At 38.8% G+C, this 15,727-nt stretch overlaps 1 protein-coding gene across 7 annotated transcripts in view; it reads left to right on the top strand.

Moving 5' to 3' along the window:
* TMEM182 (transmembrane protein 182) overlaps nt 1-15,727 on the top strand; it is a 291,206-nt gene that overhangs the window by 57,643 nt on the left and 217,836 nt on the right. For 2 of the 7 annotated variants that reach the window (XM_060117794.1, XM_060117793.1), the window contains one exon: nt 10,275-11,646. The exons of the other annotated variants lie outside the window; for them this stretch is intronic. In XM_060117794.1, coding sequence (XP_059973777.1) covers nt 10,275-10,495 — 221 coding nt within the window. In that variant the 3' untranslated portion in view covers nt 10,496-11,646. Of the gene's footprint in view, nt 1-10,274; nt 11,647-15,727 lie in introns of those variants that run through there. 7 annotated transcript variants of the gene reach the window in all.

Genomic DNA, 15,727 nt, shown 5'->3' with positions numbered 1-15,727 from the left:
ACATATTACTACGGGGTATAATTAATCTCCACCCTGAAAGGGAGTCTTCAGATGTGTTAGGTGACCAGACTTTCTGGCCTATAAATAGGATCTCTGGTTTGGAATTAATTTTGCCGTGGTAGAAGGGCAGAATGAGTTTCCATCTGCTTCATTCTCCTTTTCCAAAGTACGTGTATCATTAACATCTACTATTTACCCAGTACTGCTAAGGCATTTAGTTTGTTTGCAAATATTCTGTTTCATTCCTCACCCTTCCCCCAAACTGTCACTTTGCTCTTTGGTTTCTTTACTAGATTATGTTTCGCATTTTCTGAGGCCTTTTTTTCCTCTATACTTTCTCGTGTAGAAGAGAAGCACACAGAGTACAGATTCATCTGAATGATCAGATCAACATAGGCTGGGTTTGTCCTAGGAAGAATTTTTGCTTCCTGTAACTCAGGGGCTGTTGAGGAGGGGCGGGAGGTTTGCTTGACTGGACAGTGGAAAAAGAAAACGTCCTTAATATGAATAAGCCCCAGTTTGGGTTCACCTGATGTTCTTTCCAGAATGTGCCCTAGTGGGGCTGTGAGGTGGCGTGTGCCACCTGGTGGAGAATTCCAGCGAGACACTGGCAGACACGTTTGAAGCGACCTTTCCTTCTGAACGGGAAGGCCCCGTGGCAAGTTTATTCTCTTGCCTCTTGGCCAGCCCTGAAATAGCCTAGTCACATGAGAAGCTCTGACGCTTTAGAAGATTTCAGAGAACAGCATTTCTAGCTGTAGCGAGAGCTCATGCCAAAGCGTAACAGTAAAAGTAGCCAGTGCTCATTATGTGCTAGCCCTGTTCCAGGCATCTTGCTGAGTACTTCACCTCCGTTAATTCCTCGTGACTGCTCTCTGCGGTGGGCACTTGAATTATCTCTATTTTACCAATGAAGAAATGGAGACACAGAGAAGTAAAAAACTTGCTCAGTGGTACTCAGCTAGTAAAGTTTAAAGCTTTCTGGACAGTAAACCTAGAAGCAAGGCAGACAGATTCCACACCTGTGCTCTTCAACCACTAAATACTTCCTGAAACTCAGTTACCATCAGTAGACACTTCCTTGGCCTTAAATGAAACTGCTTTTCAGGTTAAGCCCCTAACTATTTGTAGGGATGGATATAACCTCATGATCATTCTCTATCAATAATTGTTTCTCAAGAGAGTGCAGAGTATTGAATATATAGGATGTTTAATGCCTAAAGTTATTATACCAATCTAAGAAAGTAATAAATATTTGAAAAATCTGATAGATGATAGACATTACGTAGGTTTGGTTGACTAAATAAAACACGAGGCCAGAAAATGAAAGGGAAGGGGCAACTCATGTATTTGGGAAGTAGTATGAGGAGGTGAGGGCAGCAATGAATATTCGGAAATCAGACAGGTGTAATGAAAATGTGTAGTCGTGAAGTTATAACTGTTTAAGGCCATCTCAGAAAATTGGGGGAAAAATCAGTGGAAAGTGAGTCAGAAAATGAAGAGTGGAGATAAGCAAAGAATGTTGACGGTTGACCATTGTGCATTGGTAGTTTTACAATTTCTGAAATATGATATGTAAAAGCGAGCATAATTGAATTATAAGAGAAGGCAATGTGTATTAATTTAAAGAAGAACAAGCTGTTACATAAATACAATTTAAATTATTTTTAAGGACTTCTGGTTTATTTTATCAGAAAAGCTAATTTTTTAATGAATGAAATATGTACTATATGCAAGACTGCTTTGGAAGTATATTACAATATAATAACAAGTATTACTCTTTAGAAAATGTAGACTTGGTCAATTTTCCTTTCCCCATTATGTAATGATTAGAAAAAAAAAAAAAACAGGTATACATTTAGACTCTGGATGGACCTGTGAGAGTAGATTCAGCCTGCACTAATGCTCGTGTTTCCTCCTCTGGAATGACACATAGGACTTCTTAGAAGTGAGAAACGCCTCAAACACTGCAATTTTTAAGATTCCTAACATATTAAAAGTTAATGCATGTCAAAATTCGTTTTCATATATTGTGGAATTTTTTAAGTGTTTACATTTGATAAGTCAGTGCTCCATGCTTTTAAAATACATACATAAAGGTAGTGGCCCTACACATAACAATTTGCAGATATTATCCAAAGTCTCATATGAGTATTGGGCTCAAATCAGATAATCCTAATAGACCCCAATGTCATCCATATCATGAGGGGGCACATGATTCCATCCCCAAAGGTCAAATCCCTTGCCAGTTCTCAAGGGAGATATCTAAATTTTATCCACTGACTTAAAGCCCAGAGATTCTCTTTAAATATCTGAGGAGCAACTCTCTTTCCAAAGGAGTCCCAGAAAAAAACAGTTCATGGATGGTAGTCTGGTTCCTAGGTTGGGGACCACTTCACAGGGGTTCATTTTATAATGAAACTTCATAACATTCATTTTTATGTCATATTTTATATGTTTCAAATGATACATAATGAAAGTTTTAAAAAATTAGGGAATTGAAAACAACCGGTTACAGAAAATCCCTGTGCTTTAGGCGCTTGGAGAGCTCAGCCTCTTTGTGAGCGCTAGTGCATGACTGTCGCAAGTTTTGTTGGCAAAATTGATGTTTGAGGAGGAGAATGTCAGAAAAACAACTGTGCCCTCAGTAGGGCTTAGTGGGCCTGCTCGGGGTGCGGGGTGAGTCTGGGCAGCTGCGCTCTAGGTCACCGCTGCAGCATCAGTAAGCCCGGGGCCATTTTCTCTTTTGGGAATAAGATCATGTTTTGTAAAAAGGTGTTTTTTTTGCCATTTTTTTTTCGAAACCATTTGCCTAAGGAAATGCTGTTCATCCTTGCAAAACTCAAGAGATATGGGAACATATGTATATGTATAACTGATTCACTTTGTTATAAAGCAGAAATTAACACACCATTGTAAAGCAATTATACTCCAATAAAGATGTAAAAAACAAAAAAACTCAATGTTATTTTCATAGGAGCTTAATTCATAATAGCCAAAACCTAGAAAGAGCCCAAATGTTCACCAATAGATGAGTGGATACCACTGGATGAATTGGTAGGTTCATACGGTGGAATCCGGCTCAGCCATAAGGAGTAAACTGCTAACACAAGCAACAACACGGATGGATTCTCAGTCATTATGTTGGTAAAAAACAGCCAGAGACAAAAGATGGCACGCTACTATGATGTCATTTCTATCAAGTTCTAAGGGCAACACTACGCTATACTGATAGGTGCTTTCAGTGGGTGGGTGGTGCATGAAGAACCTCTCTGGAGGGACAGTGATGCATACGTTCTGTTTTTAACAGGTTGTGGCTACACTGATGTTTAGATTTACCAACTCATCAAACTTAAAATCCATACATTTTGCTCTATTTAACTTATATCTCAATTAAAAGACTGAGAAGTAATGAGAAACAGTAAACAATAAATAAATGGAATGCTTTTTACCCATTAGAAAAAACCTTCAAACCATTGGAGCTTAACATAATACCTTCAGATATTAGTATGGGCTAATGTACAACAGGTTTGTATGAAGACTGTTGGTGTCTCTTCCTCAAAAACTCCTTGTGGGGGTGCTGTCAGTTATGTACTTCAGTGTTCCTATGCAGATCTGCAGACAGCCTTTTTTATATATTTCTTCATGAATTGCTATGATTCCTTTTAGAAAATGATAGTAAATACATAGCTTATCAAGTTTCCTTTTTGTTCTTTCTTCTGAGCATGCCAGATCTAAGCTTACCATTCCATGAATGCTGCTGTCCTTAGCATTCTTACCCACGCTCCAGATTTTTTTTCTTTATTCCTATACTTAGGATGAACTCTTGCCCTGCCTTCCAGGCAGCTCCACCTGGAGAAGTAACCTAGTCTCCTGCTGCCTCCTTGGAATAGTTTCCATATTGTAGGATATTTTGGAATGTCTTCAACCTAATGTGTCACACCTGCTATCAGGGTTTCAGTTTGAGTTATGCCACAGGCTAAACTTTTGATCTCGGTAGACAATTAACTCCTGCAGACCTCATTTCCATCCTCTGAAATCAGACACGATGAGTAAGCTGGTGTTACCATCCCTAAAATGTTTTGAAGCTTACTTTCTAGTTCTATATAGATGCCCTTGCTGAAAATTGCCCTGTCTCCCCAGTGTGTGTGTCCTCTGAACAGAGAAAAGATGAGTTCTCCTGATTCTAATTTAGTATTCACTATAACTTCCTTCATGAAGCATTTTTTTTGACTGTGGGATTCCACGGCCTTCCTTACGGCCACTGAAAGCCAAAATGAGTTTCCACTGAATTTGTGTGGAAGCAAAGAGGCCAGTGAATCATCTTGAATTTATGATTCTTCCCCAAGTAACCAATAACTGTCCATGATTCAATCTATTTAAGTACATTTCAAAGGCAATTCAGTTACATCTAAGCAGCTAAAGATCAAGTTTATTGTTTTTCAGTAACTCCAAAAGGCTTTTTTTTTTTTTTTTAAATATAGGTATATGTACTTCTAGGCAAGAATATAGGGGTTTGGCATTTGCCTGTCTTTTTTTTTTTTTTTTTTTTTTTTCTTTTTGCGGTATGTGGGCCTCTCACTGTTGTGGCCTCTCCCGTTGCGGAGCACAGGCTCCGGATGCGCAGGCCCAGCGGCCATGGCTCACGGGCCCAGCCGCTCCGCGGCATATGGGATCCTCCCAGACCGGGGCACGAACCCGTATCCCCTGCATCGGCAGGCGGACTCCCAACCACTGCGCCACCAGGGAGGCCCTTGCCTGTCTTTTGAAGAAGAAAGTTTTCATTTCTGTGGCTAGCTTTTCCCTAGGAATGCATTTTAAAATCCAGTTTTTATAATACAGTATAAAAGATCTTTCTAGGAACTTCCCTGTCTGTCCAGTGGTTAAGACTCCACGCTTCCAGTGCAGGGGGCATGGGCTCCATCACTGGTCTGGGCACTAAGGATCCCGCAGGCCCTGTGGCAGCGGCCAATAAATAAATAAATAAATAAATAAATGATCTTTATAGTATGCCTTCTTTTCTGTTCTTGTATCTGTGGAATATTGAAGACGTGCAGTTTTATTTCTCAGTCAGTCTGTGACTTGGCGTTGGGGAAATCCTTTTGGTTTTATTTCCATGTTTTTTATCATGTTTTAGTAATTGCGTCCCTAATTTGTGACTGATTTTTATGTCACCTTTGTTTCAAAAAATGTTTTCCAAATTGAATGTATGACATTTGTGAGAGAAACTGTGCAAAAATCATAAGCTCTTCCCCACACTGCCAATAAAAGAGACCCAACATGTTCTTGATGTGACAATTATTTGTCCATTGTTTCACTGTGATCACAAATCTCCGTGGGCTTTGGGACCATATTTTGATTATGCCTATGAGCAATTTTATGAATTTTTGTCGGACTTCAAAAGATAGAAATTATGAAATTCAATAGGAAATAAATTATGCTTTCAAAATGTATGACCTAATTTAAGTATAACTTCATTTAAAACAAATTATTACCTGAATATTAGCAATATTTTCTATTCCTGCTAAAATCACCATGGCAAATGGGTTTGAAATGTAACTCACTGGTCACTCAAGACAGTTACTGCTTATGTTTTTATGAATGAAGGTCTTAAGATATCAAGGGAAAAAAATTAAGATTTTTCCATAGTATTGGTATTGCCCCAGAGGAGACTCTTCACTTGGTAGGTGGACCAGATCAATAATACTACTGTTCATTAATAGTCACGATATCCCACAGAAAGAAGATGTGTCCTTCTGGGTGTGTGAAAGAAACACACACATATTCTCCTCCCACCCCAACATATCCAACATATGTACTCTCCAACACACGCAGCCACAGACTTCCCCCACACGTTTTTTTTTTTTTTGAGTAATTCATTTTGTTTCTTGTTTTGAAATATTTTCAGACTTACACAGAAATTGTAAGTCCCTTCACCCAGAGACTCCATTCAAATTTTGCTAATTTTCCCAATAATGTCTTTAATAGCAAAAGAATCCAGTCCTGGAACATGCTTTACATTTAGATGTGTCATGTGAGTATCCATCAAACCAGAATAAATTCTTCTTTGACCTTCATGAGCGTGGCTCTTTTGAAGAGTACAGGCCTGTGATTTTCTAGAATGTTCCTGAATTGATTTGTCGGATGCTTCCTCATGATTGGATTTAGGCTCTTCATTTTTTTGCTGCAGTATCATAGCAGTGACGCTGTGTTCTCATTGAATCTCGTGAGGTGGTGAGTGACATCAGTTTGTCATGTCCTTGGTGATATTAACTTTGATCACTTGAGTAAGGTGGGATTTGCCAGGTTTCTTTAGTGTGAAGTTACTATTTTTTCTTTATGACTAGTATGTGTTTTGTGGGAAAAGACTTTGAGTCTGTGTAAATATTTATTTCTCATCTAAATTTCATCCACTAGTTTTAGTATCTGTTTTTGCTTCTTGCCTGACTTAATTATGACTTAAATGATTGCCAAATGGTGATTTCTAATTCAGCTATTCCTTCTACATTTATAAGCTAGCATTCTGAATGAAAGGCATTCCCTCCTCCCCACTTATTTATTCACTCGCTTATTTATATCTCTGTGGGCTCATGTATTCCTGTTTCATTTGATGAGATATAGTGGGCCTCTATCACTATTTGTTTGATAATCAAATGTTCTCAGAATTGGCTAGCAGAAGCCCCATCATCTGGCTTCTGAAATGCCCACATTATTCTCTGAGCACATCTGTACTTTTTTGGTATAACATGGTGTTCCAGATTCATTTGGTACTTTCTGTCCTAGCCTGGACTCAACTATTTCTTAGAGATGTCCTAATTCCTGGTATTTAGAAGCCAAGATCTGGACACTTGGTGTCCTCCATGCTACTGGGGTGTTGTTGCTCCCAGACCCTCTCAGGAGCCAGAAAATATATCTACGTACATACACGCACAAAGGTATATTTTAAAACAAATATATACTTGTACTTCTATATTCACTCATTTATCTATCTAAAACCATAAATTCACACTGATACATTCAATTCTAAAAAACACCATATAGTTCATTCTAGCTTTCCCGCTTTTCAGATTAGTAACTCCCTTTTCAGGCAGTGAAGAACTTGACTCCAATTAACCTCAATATATGTATTTATTTGATTAGTCTAGCTATAAGTACCAGTCTCCTGACTCTTAGCCCCTTACTTCATGCAGGCCCCCATCATCCATTTTTTGCTGCCATAGTAGCTAAACCATTGGCTTTTGGTATAGTTTCTCCATGTTTGTTAGTTCATTTTCCTTCTGTTTATCTGTCTGTCTTTACCTACACACACACACACACACACACACACACACACACACACACACACACACAAACACACATGTATACATATAAAACACTGGCAATTTAATGGGTAGGGAAAGTAGGGAAGTGCCATTTTACTCCATGAGTATAATCATAAGCTGATCTGATATGAATTAAATGGACTATATCTCCAACTAGTGAACAAGTTAAAAGGTTGTAGTGATAGAAGCAACTATTATTCATTGCTTTCAGGCTGTAATCGCTCTTCAAGTAACAGCAATAATTAAATATAAGTTAATTCTTCCTTATTAAGAATCATCTACATGATGTCCTGCAATACTTTTAAAAAATACTCTAAATTCAGTAATGGATTTTTCAATTTTTGAAGAAAAGGTGTATAAATCTACTGGTTTTTCACAAAGTAAATTTTAAAAAATGAAAATACCTGAAAGCACAATAGATTCACATGATGTAAGGAAGATTAAAAAAAACAGGGGGCTTCCCTGGTGGCGCAGTGGTTGAGAATCTGCCTGCCAATGCAGGGGACACGGGTTCGAGCCCTGGTCTGGGAAGATACCACATGCCGTGGAGCAACTAGGCCTGTGAGCCACAACTACTGAGCCTGCGCGTCTGGAGCCTGTGCTCCGCAACAAGAGAGGCCGTGATAGTGAGCGGCCTGCGCACCGCGATGAAGAGTGGCCCCCGCTCGCCGCAACTAGAGAAAGCCCTCGCACAGAAACGAAGACCCAACACAGTCAAAAAAAAAAAAATCAACAAATAATAAAAAAGGTTCGCAATGTGTTGGCATAAGGCAAATGGTATGCAAATAACCAATCCAAACCTTTACATTAGCAGAGCATACTGTCTGTATATTTTCTGAAAAAATGTTTTGAAATGCTCAGAGTTGCTAGACAACACATGGCCTCACCATATTGTTGTCAAAATCTGAGGCACGGCTCGGCTCTGTGAGGAGCTTGCTCGCCGGCTACGGCTTTACTATTTTTCTGTAATGCAATTGTCGTTCAGTGGTTAAATTGCTCTATTCTGTGCTCCGGTATTTGCATTTACATTACAGACAACAGAGTGAAGGATGGTTCTTATTAGTGAAGCATCTACATTGATTCTTCACAGCTTTGTAGTTTGTATCATGATTAGGAGAAAGTTTCAGCTCTGATGCCGACATACTTCAACATACGTATGGGCCCTTCCTCCGTGTTTACTTGTCAAGATTCTTTATGAAATTGATGACCCAAGAGGGAGAGGACATCCTAAATGCTGTAGGAGCACAATTAACCCCAGAAGAGCGATTGATGGCTAGGCTTGTAAAAACAACTCTCTCCTGCCCACGTTCCCCAGCCTTTGCTCCTGATTTGGACACTTGGTGTCCTCCATGCTACTGGGGTGTTGTTGCTCCCAGACCCTCTCAGGAGCCAGAAAATATATCTAGGTACATACACGCACAAAGGTATATTTTAAAACAAACATATACTTTTAAAACAAACATATACTTTTAAAACAAACATATACATATACAGGGCGGTGTTTACCTTTTAGACAGAATATCAATTAGGATATGGAGATTTTATACCTGATGGTTCAGTTAGTTAATTCAGAGAGTACAGTAGATCCTTGACAAGTTTGGATTGAACTTTTGGACAAATTGCAAGTGTCCTTAAGTGTATTTTGCTTTGGGGCAAATTCGTGTGCGAGGACCTCACTCACCAGTGGATCAGCTTAGCAGGCTCTTCTGAATATGCAGCTCAATGCAGTGGTATCACCTCCTTCTGTTGCTACAGTAACAGTCACATGGGAAAGCATGTGCTTAGTAGTATTCTCAAATTTTAGCATTCATAAAGCTCTTCTGTCATATTGCTTGTTAAGGTCAAGGGTCCAACACCATGGTACTTCTCTACCCTTATAATTCCAACAATATTTTTGAATAGGTGGATTGCAGTTACATTGAAATGGTTGATAAGTTATCTTGCCTTCTAGTTAGTGGTTAAGCATTTTCCATCCCTCCCTCCCTCCTTTCTTTCTTCCTTCCTTTCTTTTGTTTAATAAGGCTCTTGATCTCAAACTTGAGGTTTTATATTCCACAGAATATTTCTTAAAGAGTCATGTATATTCTTTTACATTTAGTTCAGCGCTTCTATCTCTGTTCTTGTCTGGTACTTACCTTGGCTTCTATTTTCATTGCCATATGTAACTGCAACACCAGTTAGCTGTGTTATAATAATATAACAAAAGTCAGAAAGACCTGAACTGAAAATCAGCTATGAAAACTACCAGCTGAGTTTGCATATACTTAAAACTGTGGGTTAATAGTACCTGTTTCACAAGTTTATTGTACATATTGAAAGAAATAATGTACAACAGTGCTTGTCACAAATGAGGCATACAGTAAAAATGGATAAATGTTAGAAAATAAATTCCGCTAGGCAGGGATCTTTGACTCTTTTAGTTCACAAGCACCTAATACAGTGCCTGGCACACAGTAAGCACTCAGTAAATACATGTCATCTGTTGCCATTTTTCTTCTGCAGCTATAGCCCTCACCTCAGTGCTCTGAAAACTGAAGATCAGGGGCTTCCCTGGTGGTGCAGTGGTTGGGAGTCCGCCTGCCGATGCAGGGGACGCGGGTTCGTGCCCCGGTCCGGGAGGATCCCACGTGCTGCGGAGCGGCTGGGCCCGTGAGCCATGGCAGCTGGGCCTGCGCATCCAGAGCCCATGCTCCGCAACGGGAGAGGCCACAGCAGTGAGAGGCCCACATACCGCAAAAAAAAAACAAAAACAAAGACAAAAAAAAAAAACCAACAACTAAAGATCAATGATGTGCCTATAAAGCATACAATAAAAGGTCTGACCCAAAGTAGGTGATTTAGCTAGAATTATATTTTTATAGTTATATCATCAGGTGTATGATTGGTCTGATATAGCATTCTTGGGCAGACATCTTCAGAAAGGCTAAAGGTCTTTTGTTTTGTCCTTCTCAGGCATCCTGTTTTCCCTGGTGGTGTTGCTGTATGTCATCTGGGTCCAGGCAGTGGCTGACATGGAAAGCTACAAAAACATGAAAATGAAAGACTGTTTGGATTTCACCCCTTCTGTGCTGTATGGCTGGTCATTTTTTCTGGCCCCAGCGGGGATATTTTTTTCTTTGCTAGCTGGATTACTATTTCTAGTTGTTGCACGGCATATTCAGTTACATCACTAATCAAACTGTTGCCGCCAGTATTTTCTTGAGAGATTTTAAAACAGAGCATTTTTTAAAAAATTTTGTCTCCGTGATCCTAGCATAGAATGAGTTGATGTAACTTTTTAGCTGCTATGTGAATTATCCATTTTACTTGTGATCTTCTCTAATAAGAGGGTCCTAGAATCTCTCCAGACTCCATCTTGCTTCCATCTTATCTAAGTGCTCTCAAGAACCTAGATTTTTAGGGAACAGGTAACATGGGCCTTCCCTTCGCTGCACTTGTTAGAGTTTGCGGGTAACAAAGGCCTGGCAGTACCAGAAAACAGTCACCAGGGGCAAATCATGATTTGAGTTAAGCGTCCTCCTTGACATTCACTTCTGCTGCTATTAAAAAATCCTTTGGAATCCCATATCTGATACGAGGTTAATATCCAGAATATATTAAGAACTCCTACAGCTTAACAACAATAACAGCAGCAACAGCAAAGCAAATACCAGATTTAAAAAGGGGCAAAGGACCCGAGCGGACGTTTCTCCAAAGATGATGTACAAATGGCCAAAAAAGAAAAAAAAGTCCTTTGGAGATGAATTAAGAACAACAAACAATTGTTGTCAGAGAATTTACTCCATTTCTTCTCCACACACATAAATATCCACATACACACGTACTGACACCTGTGAGCAGATTATTCATTATTTAAAAATAGACAGCAGTTGTTCTTGTAGCAGGGGCTGCGTGAACTCGTCAGTTACAGTGGGTCACAACAAAAACAACATGTACTTATTCCGCTTTCTTACCAAAAACAAGTTTGGTTATGTAACATATTCACTTAATTGTGCATGCTTACATAAATCTTAAACTATATTTAAAAGAAGCAAATCTGTACACCAAATCACATACAATGAAGATTGGATTTTTATGAACTTGAAGTGGGTTAATTGTATATGTAATATGGTTGAAAACATGTAAAAACCAAGCGCCTTCAATTTGTACATAATTCTATTCGATATTTTTAGATTTCATTTAAAAATTATATTGCTAATATGTTCAGCATGTGAAAATTTATTGGTGAAATGTGCTTTTAATATGCACTCAACTATAAACTTTCGAAATACTTACAGATGAGGATGACAACAGCCTTGCTTTATTAAAGACCATGAAATGTGAACTTTTCCCAAGATCTTATGGGTTATAGTTCTGATCATTTGATTCCCTTAACTGTCGTCTCTCCCTGTCTTCAGCTTTACAGCAGGTATGTTAACATTTACAGATCTGCTATTTCCTTTAACCTCTTGGAAGATAACATTTTGGGGATGGTTGTGGGAATGATTCTTTATTATTCACTAGAGTAGACATTTTACATATCAAAGATTTTTGTTTGGCACTAATTTTGATTGAAATCAAATCCATCTGAGAAGCCTAGGTCGTATTTGCATTTTGGAAGCCTCCTGACAGAGGAGTTCCCCGTTAGTGAAGGAACCGAGGCCCTGCGTGGTGTGTGGACTGTGTTTCAGGCACAGCATTTTACTCCGCAGCTGTTTGAATACCGAGGGCCTGACTCAGAGGCACATTAAAGGGTGACCACCTAGAAGCCGCTGTAGGATAGAGGCATTGCTTTCACCCCGGGGTCCCATGATGGGGAGATTGCCTGAATCTTCTCTGCACATCTTGTACTTTGCATTAAACCTTGTTTCAGTGAGAGGGCGCTCTGAGGGAAGAGCGAAGATCTGAGGTATCTGCAGATCACCAGGGCATCTTAGGGGTTAGTGACAGGGCTTCCCTGTTCAAAAAAAACAAAAAACAAAAAAGACTTCAGGGCCTTAACTGGTCTCTCAAGCCATTTCAGTTTTATCATAAACGTTTTCCTGGTCCTTTCCTTTGTCTTTTTCTGTTTCATTTTTATATTGCTTCATTTATTTCTTTGCTTTTGGCTTGATTATTACAAAAATAATTATGGGTTCTGTTATGCATATTGACTGTGATATTAAATTGTGGCGTGCTATTAAATTTTCCAGACAATGCTAGATGTATTTGCTTAGTTCCTGTCATCTGTAAATACAATTCCTTTTTGTAGAACTTTGGAATGGAGCCTTTTTCTATGTATTATACATCATTTAAATTTCACATGCAAGCTGCTTTTAGTAAAGGTTTGAATATTTGTAGTTTTCACATGGTTAATCTTACTTTCTAATACTTATGCGACTACCATATATTTATCTTAAGGCAATTGGCTGAATATCTGATGTTCATGACACTTTTACACAGATCCACACTTTGGAAGTGTTTCATAGGTGTAATGCATCGGTCACATGAGTTCAAACACATTTCCTGACCTATTTCACCAGCAATCCATGGAAGAAAGGAAGGTGAGTTGTATTTGCTGTGTCAGTGAGTAAAATATACTTAAAAATAGCAGATATATTCTCGTCACAGCCTTCTATCTCATTTGGGGTAGTATGTTTCCTTTTATTTCTCTATTTGGTGTATTGACTTATTTTCAAAAGCTTTCAAATGAAGTGCTAAAAATCTTTTTAAGAGGATTGATTTTGCATCATAAAGTTTCAGTTCAACAAACAAGATATCTTTTTGGTGACACTTCTAGAAAGAGTGAGGAAAGAGGGCAGTGAGTTATGTGCTTGGACTTTGGTGAAGGCTGTGACCTCTGCATATTGTGTTTGCCCAAGGAGTTTAGTTCAGTCGTGTGGCAGGGAGCCCAGGAAACTGGCTACAAAACCCCTCCAGAGACAATGAATGAAGATGTTCAGTTTGGGGTTGAGCGTAGGACTTTAAATAATACTGTTAGGTGTGCTCTTACTGGTCATTGGCTGCTTTTATGACTAATCTATGAAGTGTATTTACTGGATTTGAAGATTAAATCCACTTATAAGAGTATATTTATATGATGGAGGAGGCGTCAGTGTTCGGTAATTATCTATCATCAACTTTGTGTGTGTGTATATGTGTGTGTTGCATTTATAAGTTTGGATAGAGTTAAAGTGAATAGTGGAAATCAATATATTTGAGTAGCACATTTTTAAAACATTCAGTTTCTCAGGGACAGTAACATAGTTGTTTCCCTGGTGGGCTTTCCCAGGAATGGCATCTCATATGAAAGAGATGAAATAGAAACTAAATTTGTATTGATTGTCCGAAGGAGTTAAATATATGGAGACGTTTTCTCGGTGATGATCAAGTGTAGGCAGAGAAACTCCAACAAAATCCTAGGAATAAGGTATGTTAGATACGTTAAAAACCGAGGAGGGAGGGGAAATAGTTAGCATCATTCATATTATAATAAGCATAAACTAAACAAAGGAACATTTAATCTGATTAGCAGGGAAAGAGGAAAGAATAAAAACATCCAGTTAGAGCTTAGAGCTTCTGAACCAGCCAACTTAGGCAAGTGGTAGGAGCTCTACCCTCAGGACCATTATGATCAGCCTGGGCTGGCTGTGGACGTGGGAGTATTAGAGAGAACAAGTCTGAAATGACAGAGGAGTACAAGAGGCCCCCTCTGGCTTTCGAAGGGTCATTTTTTCCCCTCACTTGCAAAATTGAAGGGGCAATTGGATGGTTGAACTTTGTAAAATGATCCACCTCTGGTTGTAAAGAATCATATGGTATAGCTAGTAATTCTATTGCACATGTATATGTATATATATGTGTGAGATGTGTGTGTGTGTGTGTGTGTGTGTGTATGTATGGAGAGAGGGAGTGTGTGTAGAGAGAGAGAGTGCGTTTTCCCTCAGTACCTCCGTATCCATGGGGGACTGGTTCCAGGACCCCTGCAGATACCAAAATACACGGATGCTCAATCCCTTATATAAAATGGCATTGTATTTGCATATAACCTATGTATATCCTCGTCTATACTCTAAATCATCTCTAGATTACTTTTAATATCTAAACAATGTAGATGCTATATAAATAGATCCCAGCATGGCAAATTCAAGTTTTGTTTTTTGGAACTTCCTGAAATTTTTTTCCAGTATCTTAAATCCGCAGTTGAATTTGTGGGTGTGGAACTGGTGGATACAGAGGGGAAGGCTGATTATACATAAGGTATCTATAAGTAGCTGTAAGGTATCTATAAGTAAGTAAATTAGAATGATTTTTAATTCTTGAAGTGATGGTTTTTCTGGTTCACGCAAGTGACAGCGATAGTCTAAACTGGCTGTGTGAGGTACGTGTGGTTGGAGCCGTTGGCATCCTGCACTGCTGCTGAGAATGTGCAGGTAATTTAGGGGGCGGAAGACTCACTGCAATAAAATAAAAACTTTTAATATTCCATTCTTCTGGGAATCCAGGAGTTAACAGTTCTTCCTTTATATGGCAACTCTTCTTTTTTTCTTTTCTTAGCACTTCTTTATCCATTAATTCTAACAAGAGACTGCCACTGTTAAAAAATTCACCAGCTTGCAGATAGCATTGGTATTGCAGGCTATCTAAACAAATAGATATTTAAACAGTACAGCTTAGAGAAGAGTACAGTACAGCTTAAAGAATAATACTTGTTGCCTCATATTTTGCTGTGGGATATGCAAGACACTATAAGAAATACTGGCATATTGTCTTCACCCCCCAAAACTACAAGAGACATTTTTTTCTCAAGATTTTTATGGGTATATGTAAATATCTGGAGAGTTGTCAAACAGAAAGTTGGATTAATCTGTGTGTGTGTTTATATGTATATACATATGTGGTATGTATGCATATGTATTTGGATACAGATTTGGATAAAACTGTATATTCGTCAGTAGGTATACATCTGAATACACATGTACCTCTATACATAATATATGTGTATTTATAAGAATATTTTTACATCTATAATGTACACACGTTTATATATATAAGAAATGCCTACATTTACATCATTGTTTGTGGATTTCCACATAGCAGTCTGTCTCAGGCATTCCCAAGCTCTTAAGATTTGCTGAACAGGAGGACACATGTCATCTTCATGCTATCGCATGCCTGTCCCTGTGGAGGGTGAGGGGTATCGGGGAGACTCAGTGAGTGGTGTCACGGCCTCTCTCTCTTGGATCCAGGGCATATGTGGTGATACATGTGCACTGGACTATTCACTCTTACCCTGTGAAGGCCCAAGGGCAGTGACCCTGTCTTGAACATCTTTTAGCAATTGATACCTAGCAGTTGATAGCTGTTGGTGAATATTTAACAGTCATAAGCTTTGCTGGATAAAAGGATTCCTTTATAAAGCAGCATGCCTTGCTGATACATTCATT

Source organism: Mesoplodon densirostris, chromosome 14 (genome assembly GCF_025265405.1).
Source record: "Mesoplodon densirostris isolate mMesDen1 chromosome 14, mMesDen1 primary haplotype, whole genome shotgun sequence".
NCBI lineage: Eukaryota > Metazoa > Chordata > Mammalia > Artiodactyla > Ziphiidae > Mesoplodon > Mesoplodon densirostris.
Note: the sequence above shows the minus strand (reverse complement) of the source record. Positions and strands in the feature narration are given on the sequence as shown.